This window comes from Oncorhynchus gorbuscha, linkage group LG05 (assembly GCF_021184085.1).
Source record: "Oncorhynchus gorbuscha isolate QuinsamMale2020 ecotype Even-year linkage group LG05, OgorEven_v1.0, whole genome shotgun sequence".
NCBI classification, from domain to species: Eukaryota; Metazoa; Chordata; class Actinopteri; order Salmoniformes; family Salmonidae; genus Oncorhynchus; species Oncorhynchus gorbuscha.
In genome coordinates this window covers 63,709,545-63,729,371 of record NC_060177.1, presented here as the reverse complement: position 1 = coordinate 63,729,371, position 19,827 = coordinate 63,709,545, and the positions used below count along the sequence as shown (strand labels likewise).

At 43.3% G+C, this 19,827-nt stretch overlaps 1 protein-coding gene across 2 annotated transcripts; it reads left to right on the top strand.

The window, feature by feature from the left end:
• Positions 1–615: 615 nt before the first annotated feature.
• LOC124036279 (indoleamine 2,3-dioxygenase 2-like) lies at positions 616–18,096 on the top strand. 2 transcript variants are annotated; one of them, XM_046350629.1, is made up of 10 exons: positions 616–753; positions 1,722–1,817; positions 2,235–2,354; positions 14,163–14,281; positions 14,656–14,670; positions 14,881–14,980; positions 15,064–15,181; positions 15,266–15,317; positions 15,460–15,608; positions 15,916–18,096. In XM_046350629.1, the coding sequence occupies exons 1-10, from the start codon at positions 661–663 to the stop codon at positions 16,377–16,379; spliced, it is 1,326 nt and encodes a 441-aa protein (XP_046206585.1). In that variant the 5' UTR covers positions 616–660; the 3' UTR covers positions 16,380–18,096. The 2 variants fall into 2 exon arrangements, with proteins under 2 accessions (XP_046206585.1, XP_046206586.1); XM_046350630.1 differs by lacking the exons at positions 1,722–1,817; positions 2,235–2,354 and having other exon boundaries at positions 634–753.
• Positions 18,097–19,827: the final 1,731 nt, after the last annotated feature.

Below are 19,827 nucleotides of genomic sequence, written 5' to 3'. Positions count from 1 at the left end.
ACACATCTGTGCACATTCTATAAATGATCTATAAATAAGCTTAGCTATTGTTAACAGTAAACCCCCTTGGGAAGGACTAATTAGTTCTTGACTTTTATGAACACATTGTTTTTACTGTGTGTTTTTGGCTACTGTAACCCTAAACATAACATTGCTTAAAACAATGGTATTGCATATGTTAATTGACAATGCTTAAGTGAATAAGTACAGAGATTTGGTCATCTAAATCACCTGAAATCATGTGATTCTAACCATTGTAATGTGTTATCTATTCCACTAGATGACGCTGCTGCGTTACTATTTTATTCACTGCTATATAAGCTGATATTTTCTTATCAAAATAACAATGTGTAATTTACTGTAACACGTTTCTTGCATAAACATGTTAACAGACTGATAACAGTACAAGTCAAACTACTTCAAGTCAAACTCGACCCTATAACTACTAACTCATGATGTGATGAGACCATTGTGCAATAGTGTGGTTAAAGGTAAAAATAAAAGTTGTGTAAGCAGATCTTTGTTGACAGGATTTACAAGTGAACTCTGTGCTGGGGTCCAGACAGTTTGAGGTCTGGCTGGACTCACTTTGCATACTTACCAGATCATTCAAACTGCCTGACAATCACTGCACATATCAGGGATCCTCTTTCAGCCCCCATGGCCACTACTATCACAGACTCACAGAAGCCTTTCTCTCTGGACCCCTACCATGTCTCTGATGTGTTTGGCTTCATTCTCCCTGCACCCCTGGTAGGTACAGCCTCCTTATCTTATGGGATACCCATTGCATTTGTAATCATTGTCAGTCATTAGTGGGCATGTGTTGTTTCCCATGACAACGGTTGCTTATTAGTTGTTTGTCAAATCAAAGTAAGTGGAAAGTAAGTAGTGTTGATATATTTGTAAATGTTGAAAGCAGGTTGTAACTTTCTCAGCCTCAGACAGTGACATTAGTTTCCCTGAGACCCCCCCAAATCAAGCTGTGGTTAAGACCTAGTGGTTTTGAATTTGGAGTGCAGAGTACAGATGAGAGCATTCCAATCCAGGCAAGGTTGATACATGGTATACTTTGTTGAGGCAGAATTGGGATGAGCTGTTGCCACTTCTCAAGGGTTATGTTATTGTTCTGTGCTGGACTTTGATGTTATGCATTTCATAGACTCCTGTTAAGGCCATTGTGTTCTGGAACTGTTGTTTCTGTAAAATAACTGTTGTGTAACAATATGATTGTATTATCACCTCCCACTATATAAGGGACATGTAATCATTTACTCTTGGAGCGCCTTCCCTGACTGCGATCACAGACGGATCTACCTTGCCACTGCTCGTATGCATTAAAAGATGCACTATTACACCACAAAATTAGTCTCTGCTTAATCTTTGGATCTAGTTTCCACAACAACTTGCAATTGGCGTCCTTTGTGTTTGTCCTGTTTGTGAACTTTATCCTTTATCCTTGGTAAAGCAAAGCATTGATGTAATGAGGAACCAGCTAGATTGCTTTTCTAACTACTGATATGTCCAGTGCATCATTTGGAACACATAAAATAATTGGAATAGATTTTAGAACTGTAATTTCATAAGCTTGTTTGACACTTTCCACAGTTGCTTGTGGCCTACTCTGCATAATCTGTCCTGATACGAGACAGAGCATCCAACAATAGTATTGATTGAGGGACAATACATTGACACTTTCAATATGACTCAATACCCTAAAGACAGAGTTGCCGCCATACTACCAGCCCTGGATGGACATTGCCCAGCATGTTACAGAGCTCATCTACTCTCACACGCTGCGCTCCCACATTCTCAAGGTAAGTCTATGCTGTCAAACTCAGCTGATCAGTAAACGGTTGAAATAGGGGGGAATGGATTGGAATTGCAATTCTACCACCTGGTTGAATTCCACAAACTTGGTTTGGAACACATTATACAGTGGAAATGAAATAGGTTTATATATTCAACAGTTTTTGGTGACAGTTCCACATTTAAAAAAAATCTAAACTTTGAATAACAATGCGTGACTTCACCTGTGCAAAGATGACAAAATATAAATCCAATTTGATAAAATATATTAAATTTAATCGATTAATTACATAACCTGAAGCATTTATATACAACAAAAAAATGTTAAATGGGTCATTTGCAATTTGTCAAGCAGAGTGTATTCATAATTACTCACAATTGTACGTGATATAGTGTCATCTCCATTCTTCCATTTGCTCACTCAGATGCCCTTGCTGAACACCCGATTCCTGGAAAGCCACAGAGAGCTGCGTCTGGCCCATTTGGCCCTGAGTGTGATGACCATGGGCTACGTGTGGCAGGAGGGGGAGAATGACACAGTCAAGGTTTTTCAACAACCCTTCTTATTATGTACAGTTGAAGTTGGAAGTTAACATACCTAGGTTGGAGTCATTAAAACTTGGTTTTCAACCACTCCACATATTTCTTGTTAACAAACTATAGTTTTTGCAAGTCGGTTAGGACAAGCAGTGGCTTCTTCCATGCTGAGCGGCCTTTCAGGTTATGTCAATATAGGACTCGTTTTAGTGTGGATATAAATACTTTTGTACCTGTTTCCTCCAGCATCTTCACAAGGACCTTTGCTGTTGTTCTGGGATTGATTTGCACTTTTCACACGAAACTACGTTCATCTCTCGGAGACAGAACGCGTCTCCTCCCTGAGCGGTATGACAGCTGCGTGGTCCCATGGTGTTTATACTTGCGTACTATTGTTTGTACAGATGAACGTGGTACCTTCAGGCATTTGGAAATTGCTCCCAAGGATGAACAAGACTTGTGGAGGTCCACAAATGTTTTTCTGAGGTCTTGGCTGATTTCTTTTGATTTTCCCATGATGTCAAGCAAAGAGGCACTGAGTTTGAAGGTAGGCCTTGAAATACATCCACAGGTACACCTCCAATTTACTCAAATTATGTCAATTAGCCTATCAGAAGCTTCTAAAACCATGACATTATTTTCTGGAAATTTTCAAGCTGTTTAAATGCACAGTCAACTTAGTGTATGTCAACGTCTGAACCACTGGAATAGTGATACAATGAACTATATGTGAAATAATCTGTCTGTAAACTATTGTTGGAAAAGTTACTTGTGTCAATCACAAAGTAGATGTCCTAACCGACTTGCCAAAACTATAGTTTGTTAACAAGAAATTTGTGTAGTGGTTGAAAAACTTGTTTTAATGACTCCAACCTAAGTGTATGTAAATTTCTGACTTCAACTGTAAAGAAACCTCCCTTTTTCACGACCCTGTCTTTTAAAGATAATTCGTAAAAATCCAAATTACTTCACAGATCTTCATTGTAAGGGGTTTAAACACTGTTTCCCATGCTTGTTCAATGAACAATAAACAATTAATGAACATGCACCTGTGGAATGGCCGTTAAGACACCAACAACTTACAGACGGTAGGCAATTAAGTTCACAGTTATGAAAACTTAGGACACTAAAGAGGCCTTTCTACTGACTCTGAAAAACACCAAAAGAAAGATGCCCTGCTCATCTGCGTGAACGTGCCTTAGGCATGCTGCAAGGAGGCATGAGTACTGCAGATGTGGCCAGGGCAATAAATTGCAATGTCTGTACTGTGAGATGCTTAAAACAGCGCTACAGAGAGACAGGACAGACAGCTGATCGTCCTCGCAGTGGCAGACCACGTGTAACAACACCTGCACAAGATCGGTACATCCGAACATCACACCTGCGGGACAGGTACAGGATGGCAACAGCAACTGCCCGAGTTACACCAGGAAAGCACAATCCCTCCATCAGTGCTCAAACTGTCTGCATAAGGCTGAGAGAGGCTGGACTGAGGGCTTGGAGGCCTGTTGTAAGTCAGGTCCTCACCAGATATCACTGGTCACCCACCGTCACTGGACCAGACAGGACTGGCAAAAAATGCTCTTCACTGATGTGTTGCGGTTTTGTCTCACCATGGGTGATGGTCTTATTTACGTTTCTCATTGAAGGAATGAGCGTTACACCGAGGCCTGTACTCTGGAGTGGGATCAATTTGGAGGTGGAGGGTCCTTTATGGTCTTGGACGGTGTGTCACAGCATCATGGGACTGAGCTTGTTGTCATTGCAGGCAATCTCAATGCTGTGTGTTACAGGGAAGACATCCTCCTCCCTCATGTGGTACCCTTCCTGCAGGCTCATCCTGAGATGACCCTCCAGCATGACAATGCCACCAGCCATACTAATCATTCTGTGCGTGATTTCCTGCAAGACAGGAATGTCAGTGTTCTGCCATGGCCAGCGAAGAGCCCAGATCTTAATCCCATTGAGCACGTCTGGGACCTGTTGGATTGGAGGGTGAGGACTAGGGCCATTCCCCCCAGAAATGTCAGAGAACTTGGTGGAAGAGTGGGGTAACATCTCACAGCAAGAGTTGGCAAAATCTGGTGCAGTCCATGAGGAGGAGATGGACTGCAGAACTTAATGCAGCTGGTGGCCACACCAGATACTGACTGTTACTTTTGACCCCCCTTTGTTCAGGGACACATTATTCCATTTCTGTTAGTCACATGTCTGTGGAACTTGTTCAGTTTATGTCTTAGTTGTTGAATCTTGTCATGTTCATACAAATATTTACACATGTTAAGTTTGCTGAAAATAAACGCAGTTGACAGTTTGAGGATGTTTCTTTTTTTGCTGGGTTTCACATGTACTCTAGTTGTTACCATCATGGGATCCCCACATTGTAGCCTGTACATTGAATATATTCACTGATTATGTACTCTTCTTTGGCAAATAAAGGTGCGGTTCAGGTATAAATCTATGTGAGACATTCTGTTTCAGTCATATCCAATACCAGGTGTATCAAACTCCCTTCTTTGAATGATGCTGTATCTGCATGTATGTATTACAATTATACACTTCAACAGTGTTTACCACTCCTGCTCCTAGGACATCAATGATTACACATTGTAACTATGCAATAGACTAGAACCATGATTTAAGTCAAGGCTGAGTTGTAATTCATATATACAGAAAAAAACAGTAAACTACACTTCCTATGCATATCTAACTCCCTTCATTTGCATTAATCTGAGGACACAGGATAGGTGTAGTTTTCAATGAGATACTTCATTTCAACCAGTGGAGAATGTGAAACTCTTTATTGAAAGTTCATTATCCAGGTGTTATAAATACATAATACATGCATTATAAATATTACAAGTTCAATCTGTACTTCAATGCACATATGGTGTGCATTATAAAAAAAGAAAGAGGAGGTGGGGAGAGAGGTGTAGAAGACCGAGGTAAAACAGAGGAACAGGGAAGACAGCATATGATTAATGAATTACAGTGCTTCCCTAATATTCTCTCAGTCCATCACAATTACATAGTGTCTCTAGCGGTGTCTCCTAACCAGCCTTGCGCTCCCAGTTGGACCGAAGGTTATCTTAAGAGCGGGTGAGGTGGCGATGACGGGACTGGCTTCCTCTCTCACGTCAAAACATAGATGCAGATGAATGACAGATGGATAGAGAGAGAGCATAATTAAGCTTTGTTTTTTTTATTCTAACACTGTCAGTCATCATAATCATTAGGAGGTGAAATGCAAAACTGACCTTGGATCATTAACTCTAGGACTACTACATTTCTATCTGTATTTCAATGTAAAGCATCTCTTTAATAATACTTCATGTTGACTCGACCAAGTGACCTCTCACCTATGATCATGCTGTGCCCACTGTGTCAGCCAGTTCAGATGCGTGAGGGGTTCACCAACACAGCTGATATAACCTAGAGGATTTAGGGAGAAGGGGAGAGGGATGAAGTGAAGGAGAGAGACTGTTATTGAGGAAATAAGGTAGTTAAAGAGACTGTGTTCGACAGGAATCTGTGTGTGTAGTCTCACCTGGTGTCCACACTAAGTGGCTACAGAGTACTTTATGCTGAAAAACAGACACATGAGGACAAACAATAGAAGATAATGTCATTATTAGACTTTTACATTACCAGATCACAACTGAATACATAAATACCATTCGAAGCTTGATGATGACTTGATCATTTGAATCAGTTGTGTAGTGCTAAGGCAACAGCTGGTGAGGTGTCAGGTTCGCCTCTGTACTTAAAGGGGGAATATTCCAACTCTCTGTGAAATGCTGCAGACCTGCCTGCAGATGAGGTAGGAAGACATATCCAACACAGTGGATAGCATTTTACAGGTCAAGGTAGCCTACTTCCTCCAAATTGTGCAGCAAGTTGTAGTACTGACATGTCACAGCACTCCAAACATCTCTCTATAAGCGTTCCACTCTAACAGAGAGAAAGAATATGTTTTGTGGGGGGGAAGGAACCTAATCTCTGTGTTCCTGTGTTCTTCCTCTATGAATAGTGAACACTGAGGTGGGTCCGAGGTTATAGAAATACAAGTTGTGTGAGCCACTGTGAGTGGTTACTGACTGTATGTGACGCAGACACCTATCTGAGTGTACCTGAAACACGTAAACATAGAGGGCTATGTGTCTCACCACTTGGTTATTGCAAGGCTAACCCCCAGGGAAATCATGACTTGGCAGAAACAGGGGCTTGATAGTCAAGTGAAAATGGCTGAGTGTTTATGTTGTGAAAATCTGAAATTTTGCAGCTGACATCCTAGATTTAAAAAAAAGTTAATGCATACGAGACAGGTTCCACGTACAAGACAGATAGCGATGAAGAAAGAAAAAGAACACAGAACAGTTTAATTACCTCTGCTTATGGACACTTTTGCCAGCAATAAATCTTCCACGGCCTGTTCCTTGCACAGTGAACATACATCTGGCAATATCTACATTTTCGACCCGTTGATCAGCTCGCACTCTGAAAGTAAAGAAAATAGCTTATTTGTTTTGTAGATATGAAATGACCTTTCAATCTTAAGCAGCAGATGTCATTTTCAGGAGACGTCAATACAACACAGAAAGCTGAACACCAGACTGGTATTCTGGTTGTTCATTAGGTGGTGGGAAATATGCAATATGCATACAAAATAGAAATACTTACCTTCTCTGAAAATCCACCTATACCGCCAAAGATAACAATGTTGTATCTTGAAAACATGCATTGGAATTAAAAGAGAAATGTTTAAACTATTAACCTGCTTCATTATTTATGTATTACCAGTTGATGAAGAACAACTCCAATTTCATATATCATTGAACATTTGTCTACGATTAAGTAAGAATAAAAAGTTAAAATAACTTCTTAGATTTGATGGAGACATTATACATCTTACTACCTTATCTATTTATGATTTGTATCAATGTGGACGAGAGACAAGGGAGCAGGAACAGAGAATTTGTCACGGATCCCTCTGGAACTTTCATTACACACACCTGTCCCCTATTACCACCTATTAGTACTTGTACAAGTGTACCCTTTGGTTTCCATTGGGCTGTTGATTATTGTTCCAATGGCCGTTGGTCGTGTGAGTACCTGTGCTGTGTTTTGGCTTTCGTGCCACGTATATTGTGCAGATGATTACCGGTCTCGTCCCTTGTGGTATCATTGTGCGCTTGTGTTATTTATTCAAGGTACTCCTCACTCTTTTGTTTGGGTTTCAATCCTGTGTTTTTTTACATGTTTGTTTGGTCTTCGTCCCTATGCCTTTACACAGCACGCTGTAATTTGGGTAAAGAAATTTAAAAACTATTACGCATTTCTGCATCTGTCTCCCGATCACTTCATACCAACGTGACAGAATAATCGACCATTAAGGGAGACAGTGGGAATGACACATCCGACGCAACTTTGGCAGCTACAACTGGGCCGTCCAACGTTTCCACAATGGTCCGTCCGGCGAGTGGCCCATCCGACGACGCAACTTCGGCAGCTGCATCGGGTCCTGATCAACCCGCACTGCGTTCCTGTGATCTTCCTCCAGGCCAGTGTCGTTGTGCTGCTAGTGCAGCGCGTCAAGGCGGGGGGGGGGAGGTACTGTCACGGATCCCTCCGGAACTTTCATTACGCACACCTGTCCCCTTTTCTCACTGATTAGTACTTGTAGAAGTGCACTCTTTGGTTTCCATTGGGCTGTCAGTTATTGTTCCAATGGCCGTTGGTCGTGTGAGTACCTATGCTGTGTTGTTTTGGCTTTCATGCCAAGTGAATTGCGCAGATGATTACAGGTCTTGTCCCGTGTGGTATCATTGTGCACTTGTGTTATTTATTCGAGGTACTCCTCGCCCTTTGTTTGGATTTCAACTCTGTGTTTTTTTTTGACGTGATTGTTTGGTCTTCGTCCCCGTGCTTATGAGTTGCCATGAAAGAATGTTAGGTGAATTCAACTGAAAATGGCGAGAACAGGCATTCGTAGCTAAATCTTTTTGTTTTGCTTGAGAATAATAATTGCATGATTTATCATTCTACGGTATGTACACTACCGTAGATCTTTGTTTCTGGCCATTTGGTTTGTGGCCATTTTGAACCTGTAATCAAATCCACAAATGGACCTCTTGACGAGCCGCCCCCAGGTGGTGAGGGTAGGCAAGAACATATCTGTCATGCTGACCTTCAACATGGGGGCCCCTCAGGGGTGCGTGCTTAGTCTTCTCCTCTACTCCCTATTCACCCACAACCCTGTGGCCACGCACGACTCCAACACCATCATTAAGTATGCCGACTACACGACGGTGGTAGGCCTGATCATACGATGATGAGACAGGCTATAGGGAGGAGGTCTGCGACCTGTAAATGTGCTGCCAGGATAACAATCTCGGCCTCAAAGTCAGCAAGACATAGCAGATGATCATGGACAAAAGGAAATGGAGGGCCGAGCGCACCCCATTCATATCGACGGGGCTGTAGTACAGCAGGTCGAGAGCGTCAAGTTCCTTGGTGTCCACAACATTAAGGAACTATCATGGTCCAAACACACCAACACAGTTGTGAGGAGGACACTACAATGTCTCTTCCCCCTCAGGAGGCTGAAAAGATTTGGCATGGGCCCTCAGATCCTCAAAAAGTTCTACAGCTGCAGCATTGAGAGAATCTTGACTGGCTGCTTCCCTGCTTGGTTTGGCAACTGCTTGGCATCTGACTATAAGGTGCTACAGAGGGTAATGCGTACCTCCCAGTACATCACTGGGACCAAGCTCCCTGCCATGCATTTACATACTTATGCAAATTGCATATCTGTATTAATCAATACATCTGCAAAAATGTCTAAAAACATGTTTCTAAAAACACTCAGTATAGGGTATTGTGTGTAGATAGGTGAGACATTTAAAAATAAATTCAAGCTGTAACACAACACAATGTAGAATAAGTCAAGGGGTATGAATACTTTCTGAAGGCACTGTACATAAAATCACATTTTATTTGTCACATGCGCTGAATACAACAGGTGTAGAACTTACAGTGAAATGCTTACTTACAAGCTCTTAACCAACAATGCTGTTTTAAGAAAAATGCCTAAAAAATAAGAAATAAAAGTAACAAATGAGTAAAGAGCAGCAGTAAAATAACAATAGTGAGGCTATATATAGGGGGTATCGGTACCGAGGTAATTGAGGAATATGTACATGTAGGTAGAGTTATTAACATGACTATGCATAGATAATAACAGGGAGTAGCAGCAGCATAAGGGGGAGGGGCATTGCAAATAGTATGGGTAGCCATGTGATTAGATGTTCAGGAGTCTTATGACTTGGGGGTAGATGCTGTTTAGAAGCCTCTTGGACTTCGACTTGGCGTTCCAGTGCCATGCGGTAGCAGAGAGAACAGTCTATGACTAGGGTGGCTCTGTGACAATTCTGAGGGCCTTCCTCTGACACTGCCTGGTATAGAGGTCCTGGTTGGCAGGAAGATTGGCCCCAGTGATGTACTGGGCCGTACGCACTACCCTCTGTAGTGCCTTGCGGTTGGAGGCCGAGAAGTTGCTATACCAGGCAGTGATGCAACCCGTCAGGGTGCTCTCGACGGTGCAGCTGTAGAACCTTTTGAGGATCTGAGGACTGAGGGGGAATAGCTTTTGTTTTGCCCTCTTCACGACTGTCTTGGTGTGCTTGGACCATGTTAGTTTGTTGGTGATGTGGACACTCAACCTGCTCCAATACAGCCCCGTTGATGAGAATGGGGGTGTGCTCTGTATTTATTTTCCTGTAGTCCACAATCATCTCCTTTGTCTTGATCACGTTGAGGGAGAGGTTGTTGTCCTGGCACCACACAGCCAGGTCTCTGACCTGCTCGCTAAAGGCTGTCTCATCATTGTCGGTGATCAGGCCTGTTGTGTCATCGGCAAACTTAATGATGGCATTGGAGTCGTGCTTGTTCATGAGTGAACAGGGAGTACAGTAGGCGACTGGGCACGTACCCCTGAGGGGCCCTGTGTTGAAGATCAGCATGGCGGATGAGTTTTCACCTACCCTTGTCATGTGCATATTACCTCAACTACCTTCTACCCTTGCACATTGACTCTGTACCGGTACTCCGTGTATGTATTCTCATAATTACATTTGTATTATAACTCATTGTTGGGAAAGGGCTCGTTAGTAAATATTGCCTGATCTACACCTGTTGTATTTGGCGCATATGACAAATACAATTGTATTTGAATAAATCCTGCACACAATGTGCTTGTTTTCCATTTTCTTCTTGATCAGGAATCCTATTTGATTTAACGTGTGTCACATCTGCTCCTGCCACACCCTCTAATGCTCATGTCTCCTTGACCTGCCGCCACTCCCCCAGTGCTCTCTCCCTTCTCTGTGTGTGTGTGTGTGATTGTGTGGGCAGAGACAGGTGTGCTGGAGTCAGAGCAGATCCCCACCAGCTGCAACCTGTTCCATAACCAAGACCTCTACAAATATTCAGTCCTGCCACTTCAAAACTACCAGAACGTAATCTCTTCCCAGTCAGTCCATGTCTCTAGCTGTTTGTTCCTGTTGTGCCTGTTTTCCCTTACCTGACGCTGTTTTCCTCTCCGCTACAGTTCTGCCCGCTCTGACTCTGGTCCCTGTCTCCAGTCCGACTTCTCATCTGTCCTGCTACTCTGTCCTCAATTCCTCACTCTACGCTCCTTTGGATTCCCCTCCGGATCTGCTTACCCTGTTCCCACACCTCTCACCTCAGCCTTTGCACCTGGTTTCCAGCAACCCGCCCAAGCTTCCCCTGGCCTGCATTCAATCTTCCCCCCCTTGTTTCAATAAATACCTTGGTTAACTCATCCCAGTCTCCCCATCTGAGTCTGCTCTTGGGTTCACCTGTTCCGCTCCACGTTACAATGTGTATGAAAGTGTTTGGTGAAATATGCATAAGAGGAGAGTAATTACCCATAATTCTGCACCTTTTGATAGTTACATTTGAAGTCAGAAGTTTACATACACCTTAGCCAAATACATTTAAACTCAGTTTTTCACAATTCCTGACATATAATCCTAGTAAAAATTCCATGTCTTAACTTCATATTTCTATGTTTTCTATTTCTTTGTTTTTGGCCGAGGGTAGTTCCCAATCAGAGGCAGCTGTCTATTGTTGTCTCTGATTGGGAATCATACTTAGGCAGTCCTTTTCCCTCTTTCATTTGTGGGTTCTTATTTTGCACTGGTTGTTATTTTTCCCTGCAGAACATCCCATTCGTATTTTGTTATCGGTGTTCAGTTAATAAATAAATAGAATGAACACGTACCACGCTGCGCTTTGGTCCACTTCTTCCCATGACTATCGTGACAGAAGAACCCACCACAAAAGGACCAAGCAGCGTGGCCAGGAGGAGAAGGGATCCTGGGCACGGGGTAAAGGCCGTTTAGGACATTGTGGACATGGGAGGAGATCATGTCAGGCGACAAAAGCCTGCCATGGAAACAGGCAGAGGCAGATAGTGAGGAGGAGAGAGATCAGGAGTTACGGCAGAGACAGGAGCACGAGAGGCAACCCCAATTTTGGGTGGGGCACATGGGTTGGCGAGCGGGGCAAGCGGAGTTGGTCACGGTTCCAGTGCCATGTTTTCCAGTTTTGCAAAGTCACAGCCCGGTGCATGCAGTACATACTCTCCATACCTGCCGCGTAAAGAGGGGTATCCAGCCAGGAGGGGTGGTGCCGGCTCAGCGCTCCTGGTCTCCAGTGCGCCTCCTCGGATCGGGATATCCAGCGCTGGCTCTGCGCAAGGTGTCCCCAGTGCGCCTGCACAGCCCAGTGCGTCCTGTGTCAGCGCCTCGAATGTGCCGGGCTAAAGTGGTGATTCAGCCAGGAGGGGTTGTGCTACCTCTAAGCTCCAGACCTCCAGTGTGCTTTCACAGCCCAGTGCATCCTATGTCAGCGCCTCGAACGTGCCGGGCTAAAGTGGTGATTCAGCCAGGAGGGGTTGTGCTACCTCTAAGCTCCAGACCTCCAGTGTGCTTTCACAGCCCAGTGCGTCCTATGCTGGTGCCACGCACTTGCTGGATTTAAATGGTTATCCAGCCAGGACGGGTTGTGCCTGCTCCACGGACCAGGCCTCCCGTGTGTCTCCCCAGCCTGGTGAGTCCTGTGCCTGCTCGACGCACCAGGCCTGCAGTGTGTCTCTCCAGCCCGGTGAGTCCTGTGCCTGCTCCACGGACCAGGCCTCCCGTGTGTCTCCCCAGCCTGGTGAGTCCTGTGCCTGCTCGACGCACCAGGCCTGCAGTGTGTCTCCCCAGCCTGGTGAGTCCGGAGTCTCCAGCGACGGTCCCAGGTCCGGAGCATCCAGCAATGGTCCCCGGTCCGGGGCCTCCGGCGATGATCGGTGGTCTGGTTCCTCCGGCAATGATCTGCGGACCGGTTCCTCCAAGTGAAGTTCCATGCACCAGGGCCGCCACCAAAGCGGAGGGATCTGCGGGCGGAGGGTGGTCTACGTCCCACACCGGAGTCTCCCCTTTAGAGTCAGGTGCCAGAGTCCACACCTTTGGGGGGGGGGTACTGTCACGGTTTGCAAGCCTCCCCTTTATCCTCCAAACACCAAACATAACGATGGACATTATGGCCAAACAGTTATATTTTTGTTTCATCAGACCAGAGGACATTTGTCCAAAAACTACCTTCTTTGTCCACATGTGCAGTTGCAAACCGTAGTCTGGCTATTTTTCATGGTGGTTTTGGAGCAGTGGCTTCTTCCTTTTTGAGCGGCCTTTCAGGTTATGTCAATATAGGACTCGTTTTACTGTGGATATCTATACCTTTACCTGTTTCCTCCAGCATCTTCACAAGGTCCTTTGCTGTTGTTCTGGGATTGATTTGCACTTTTTGAACCAAAGTACAGAACGCGTCTCCTTCCTGAGTGGTATGACGTCTGCGTAGTCCCATGGTGTTTATACTTGCTATATATTGTTTGTACAGATGAACGTGGAACATTCAGGCATTTGAAAATGGCTCCCAAGGATGAACCAGACTTGTGGAGGTCTACCATTTTTTTTCTGAGGTCTTGGCTGATTTCTTTTGAGTTTTCCATGATGTCAAGCAAAGAGGCACTGAGTTTGAAGGTAGGCCTTGAAATACATCCACAGGTACACCTCCAATTGACTCAAATGATGTCAATTAGCCTATCAGAAGCTACTACAGCCATGACGTAATTTTCTGGAATTTTCCAAGCTGTTTAAAGGCACAGTCAATTTAGTGTATGTAAACTTCTGACCCACTGGAATTGTGATCCAGTGAAATAATCTGTCTGTAAACAATTCTTGGAAAAATGATTGCATTGATTTAATGACTGCAAAGAAAATGTATTGATCTACTGGGATTTTTTAAAGACTAACTTTCTGTTTTGTCTGCATGGATTCAAGAGCAGTATAATTTCACAATTTTGACCGTATATAGTTTTGAGGAATGTATTTATGTTTTTAGAATGCAACTACATTTTGAAAATGCATTTACTGTTTTATAAAAGGCCACAGTTCTGTGACTTGTCAACTCTATTTTGAAAATCGAAAACATTGTTCCATAGAATGCTTGAAAAATTAATTGATAAACTGTAATATTGTCGTACTGTAAATCAAAGGTGAAATAATCCAGCAACTTTGGCACCTTCAGGTTTGAGACATGGAACACCAACAAATAGTTACTGGATGCAAACACTTCCAGGACTTGACTATCTGTAAACATAACCCCAGGCATCATGCAATGCACCGAGAGTATCATCATGAAAATAATTGCATGTCCCTCTGATATGAACTCTTATCTCCCATAAGATACTCCCCCGCAACCTGGCCGTTCCATACTGGAAGGTGTCTCAGCGTCTAGGCCTCCCTCCCATCCTTACCCATGCAGACGCAGTACTGGCTAACTGGAAGAAGAGGGATCCACATGGGTATGTTTGGAATAATCAAGATTCTCCGGGGCAGCAGGTAGCCTAGCGGTTAGAGAGTTGGGCAAGTAACCGAAAAGTTGCTGGTTTGAATCCCCAAGCTGAGAAGGTGAAAAATATGTAGATGTGCCCTTGAGCAAGGCACTTAACCCTAACTGCTACAGGTTTGCTGTTGAATATCAGACCCTAGCCATGACCCCACTCTGTGTGTTTCTCAGGGAGAGAGGGATATGCAAAAAACACATTACCTGTGTGAAATAGGACAAAGATCAGCACCCCCCAAATTATTATTATCTGCCTCTACTGTTCTATTTTTGTCTCAGTGATATTTAAAGGAAATGTGTTTCTTTTTCATGTCACATCATCTCCCGTACCAGACCATTTGACATAGAGTAAGTATTGCCTTGAATAATTGATTCCAACCAGCTGTATTTGTAGATTCCAACACATTCCAATAGTCTTTGCTCGTTGGCTCTCGCTGACATTTGAAATCATACTATTGCAATCTAATAATCTCCTGAAATGTTTGCAGGAACTTTAACTTCTTCTACCAGCTGTCATTGTGGCCATGGTGATAGTTGTTGTTTTCATCGCTCTCCCAGGAACTTGGAGCTGCTTGTCACTCTGCCTGGTGGGGACAGTGTGAGGGGGTTCTTCATGGTCACTCTACTAGTGGAGCTGGCTGCAGTGCCAGCCATCAAGGTGAAGGTCTCTTCTGAAACCCACAGAGCTGTAAAATGAGATGCCCAATTCTGAGTGACATTGTTAATGTGGGTGTGTTTCAGAGTATTCCCCTGGTTATTAATGGGGTCCAGTGTGGTGATGCTGAGACTGTTACAAGTGCACTAGAGGAAATCAGCCAGGCGATGGAGGGCATGACAGATGCACTCAAACTGATGCATGGTACTACAACTGAAACATATGTTTTACTGTGTTGATATTCAGTCCAGTTCACCTGCATTCTCAGCGTATCTTATGTTGTTCCAGCATATGTCAAGCCAGATGTCTTCTATGGTATTATAAGGATCTATCTGTCTGGGTAAGTACTGAACACCCCTAGTAGGCCTAAATGATACAAAATGAGTCTGACAGAAGTTAATTGTCTAAGTTGTCTGACAGAAGTTAATGACACATAAAATATGACTGTATTCAAAATGTATGGCTGTATGTGTGTGGATCAGGTGGAAAGATAACTCATCCATGCCAGCTGGTTTGGTGTATGAAGGCATCCAGGCAGAGCCTATGGAGTATTCTGGTGGGAGTGCTGCCCAGAGCAGTCTGCTGCACTGCTTTGATGAGCTGCTAGGAGTCAAACATGAGGACAATTGTGGTAAGAAAGCAAAATTAGATAGGTCCAGAGGAGTCAATAATACCACACAATATTTAATAAATGTTTTGCAGAGATACAAATGGCTGTGTTAACAAGTACAATCTTAACAGATGTTTTCTTTGGCAATAAGGAATTGTTCACTTAAAAACATAAAGAGTTATTGAGTTGTGTTATACATACTGTATGTGACTGAAGGCCTAAAACATTTTGCATTGGCATTATATTTTACGTAGGCATGTTTTAAAACACAAAGGTCTCCTGAAGATGTTATTTCCACTGAGGGTGAATATGCTTTCTACTTGTACAGGAGCCTTTCTGACCCGTATGAGAAACTACATGCCCTCTTCCCACAAGCATCTGATCCAGGACATATCTCTGCAGCCCTCCCTGCGAGGCTTTGTCCAGCAGGAGGCCAGTGAGCTTCTGACCACAGCTTTTCAGCTATGTGTGACCAAGCTAATGGCCCTCCGCAGCTACCACATCAACGTGGTCAGCTGCTTTATCACCGTTCCCGCTGCCCGTGCCCGCCAGCTGCGAAGACAGGGCAACAGTTCCCAGGAGGAGACTGTCAGCAGGGCGCCCACGGCTCTGGAGGAGACGGGTACAGGCGGCTCGGGCATCATGAGCTTCCTAAAGACTGTGAGGGACCGCACACGGGACGTGTCCCTGCCGCTGGACAACAGGGCCATGCAGAAGAGCACAAATGGAGCACAACCTCAAAACACACAATACACAACTCATCAAACACATCTGCAAACTAACACATTGTAGAGACACTTTTATACCTAGTGTGTTTAATAAATTAATGAAATGACTTGTAATTATGAGAGGTTTGTGCATGACAGGGTTTGATGTCTGACTAAATGAGTCCCGGTGTTATTGACATGCTCTGTATAAATGATGCCACTCTTTCAGTTCAACCCTTAATTTAAACCATCAGTGTTCGTTTCCGTTAAATGCAACCACTAATATCTTTATTCAATCTAAAATAGAATGTAAAATATATATTGGATGACTAGTCCAGACTAACTGTGGTCATAGTCAGAAAACTCGCACTGATCCCCAGGGCAGGCTGAGGAAAGTTTTGAAAGTTAGCTTATCCTGACCTGAGAGTTAATACATACAACCAGGGTGATACTTAACCGTAATCTGAGTACTGATTTCATATGTCATCACGGACAGTATAGTCAGCTTTTTTTGTATTTTATGCAACCTATCCTACATGTCCTGTTTTGGAGTTTTTGCTAAAGAAGTAATTGAAGGTCCCTGCAGTTCATCATCATGATGACTAATATAAACACATTGCAATGCAACCTCCACTGTCAGCAAAGAGCAGGTGTCCCACAAAAAGCTGCAGAGCCCAGAGACACCAGAGTAGGGCACTGACTCAAACAGCAAGGCTCACAGACGGAGAGAGGGAGAGAGATAGAGAGAGCTGTGACGTGGTAAGGTTGGACTCGGCTGCAGAAAAAAAGACCAGACGAAGAATCAGTGATTAAGGATAAACTTAATACTTTACTGAGAAACATTAGCTGCAGGATAACAGTACACAACAAACACTAAGTCTCGCAAACTCACTCAAGATATGACCGCACACGGTAAACAATTCAAGCGTATTGTTTTTACTCCTTTTTTCTCCCCAAATACTAGTTACAGTCTTATCCCATTGCTGAAACTTCCGTACGGACTTGGGAGAGGCGAAGGTCGAGAGCCGTGTGTCTTATCAAACACAACCCAGCCAAGCCGCACTGCTTCTTGACACAATGCCTGCTTAAACCAGAAGCCAGCCACACGAATGTGTCGGAGGAGACATCGTACACCTGGCAACCATGTCAGCGTGCATGTGCCCGGCCCGCAACAGGAATTGCTAGAGTGCGATGGGACAAGGGTATCCCTAACCCGGACGAGGCCGGGCCAAATGTGTGCGGCCCCATGGGCCTCCTGGTCGCAGCTGTCAGCGACAGAGCCTACACTCTAACCAGGATCTCTAGTGGAACAGCTAGCACTGTGATGCAGTGCCTTAGACCACTGCACCAGTTGGGAGGCCCGAAACACACCTCTTTTAACAGGGAAATCATAATGAGTAAATTGGACACACCTGAGTGTAGTTGATGTCTCTAGGACAGTGTCGTGTATGTGCCTTTTATTTTATCAAATCAATTCTCTGTGTAATTCAAATCAAATCAAATTTTATTTGTCACATACACATGGTTAGCAGATGTTAATGCGAGTGTAGCAAAATACTTCTAGTTCCGATTATGCAGTAATATCTAGCAAGTAATCTAACAAATTCACAACAACTACCTTATACACACAAATACACACAAATGTAAAGGGATGAATAGAATATGTACATATCAATGGATGAGCGACACCGTTTGGCATAGGCAAGATGCAGTAGACGGTATATAATACAGTATATACATATGAGATGAGTAATGTAGGATATGTAAACATTATTAAAACCTGTTTGGGATAGGGGGCAGCATTTTCACATTCGGATGAAAAGCGTGCCCAGAGTAAACTTCCTGCTACTCAGGCCCAGAAGCTAATATATGCATATTATCAGTAGTATTGGATAGAAAACACTCTGAAGTTTCTAAAACTGTTTGAATGATTTCTGTGAGTATAACATATCGCAAGCAAAAACCTGAAAAAAATACAACCAGGAAGTGGGAAATCTGAGATTTGTCGTTTTTCAACTCATTGTCTATCGAATATACAATGTCTATGGGGTCATATTGCACTTCCCAAGGCTTCCACTAGATGTCAACAGTCTTTAGAATGTGGTTTGAGGCTTCTGCTGTAAAGTGGGGGTGAATGAGAGCTGATTCAACCAGAGGTCTGCCAGAGTGGCATGAGCTGATCATGCGCGCACATGTGAGAGTGACCTGCGTTACATTGCAATTCTAAAGACAAAGGAATTCTATGGTTGAACCATTATTGAAGATTTATATTAAAAACATCCTAGAGATTGATTCTATACATCGTTTGACATGTTTCTATGAACTGTAATGTAGCTTTTTGAACTTTTTGTCTGAACTTTCAACTGGACTTTCCCGCGCCTCGTGAATTTGGATTTGTTTACCAAACGCGCTAAAAAAATGAGGTATTTGGACATAAATTATGGACTTTATCGAACAAAACAAACTGGGATTCCTGGGAGTGCATTCTGAAGAAGATCATCAAAGGTAAGTGAATATTTATAACGCTATTTCTGACTTTTTCTGACTCCACAACATGGCGGGTATCTGCATGGCTTGTTTTGTGTCTGAGCGCTGTACTCAGATTATTACATGGTTTGCTTTTTCCGTAAAGCTTTTTTGAAATCTGATACAGCGGTTGCATCAAGGAGAAGTATATCTATAATTTTGTGCATAATACTTGTATCCTCAATCAAAGTTTATTATGTGTATATCTGTAAATTGATGTGGCTCTTTGAAAATTTGCCGGATGTTTTCGAGGCACAACATTACTGACCATAACGCGCCAATGTAAACAGATTTGAACTTTATCAAACAAAACGTACAGTGGGGCAAAAAATATTTAGTCAGCCACCAATTATGCAAGTTCGCCCACTTAAAAAGACGAGAGAGGCCTGTAATTTTCATCATAGATACACTTCAACTATGACAGACAAAATGAGAAGAAAAATAGATTTTTAATGAATTTATTTGCAAATTATGGTGGAAAATAAGTATTTGGTCAATAACAAATGTTTATCTCAATACTTTGTTATATACCCTTTGTTGGCAATGACAGAGATCAAATGTTTTCTGTAAGTCTTCACAAGGTTTTCATTTAAAAAGATGAAAAAGAGAATGGTTTATCCAACATCTAGATGTAAATCTGATAATTGAAACGTGTACACAAACAGAGATACAGTAATGTGGGTCTCCTGTCTTTCATGAGGTCACCAAATGAAACAACTTCATCATGACTGTCCCTTAAGTGTCCACGGACCACTCCCACATTCTCAAAACTCAAACTTTTGATGTCCAAGTGTCTTTCTGTGTTCCACAGTTTACATTCCAATCTCGAACACTACAGATCATAGAGGCAGCGTATTTTATGACCACCATAAAACAGCCGTCTTCCCGCTCTCCCCCTCCATGAGAGAGAGCACGCTGTAGAGTGAACCCACTGTAACCTGATCCTTCAGATCATCACAGGATAGTTATGACAACAGTCTCTGTCGCCCTCTGGTGACAGGTGGAAC

What these genes read in the sequence shown, in the direction of transcription:
- LOC124036279 (XM_046350629.1), top strand. Translation starts at nt 661, where the DNA reads ATGGCCACTACTATCACAGACTCACAGAAGCCTTTCTCTCTGGACCCC. An exon ending in TGCGCTCCCACATTCTCAAG is followed by an intron (nt 1,818 to 2,234) that starts GTAAGTCTATGC and finishes TTGCTCACTCAG; the next exon opens with ATGCCCTTGCTGAACACCCG. An exon ending in GGGAGAATGACACAGTCAAG is followed by an intron (nt 2,355 to 14,162) that starts GTTTTTCAACAA and finishes ATCTCCCATAAG; the next exon opens with ATACTCCCCCGCAACCTGGC.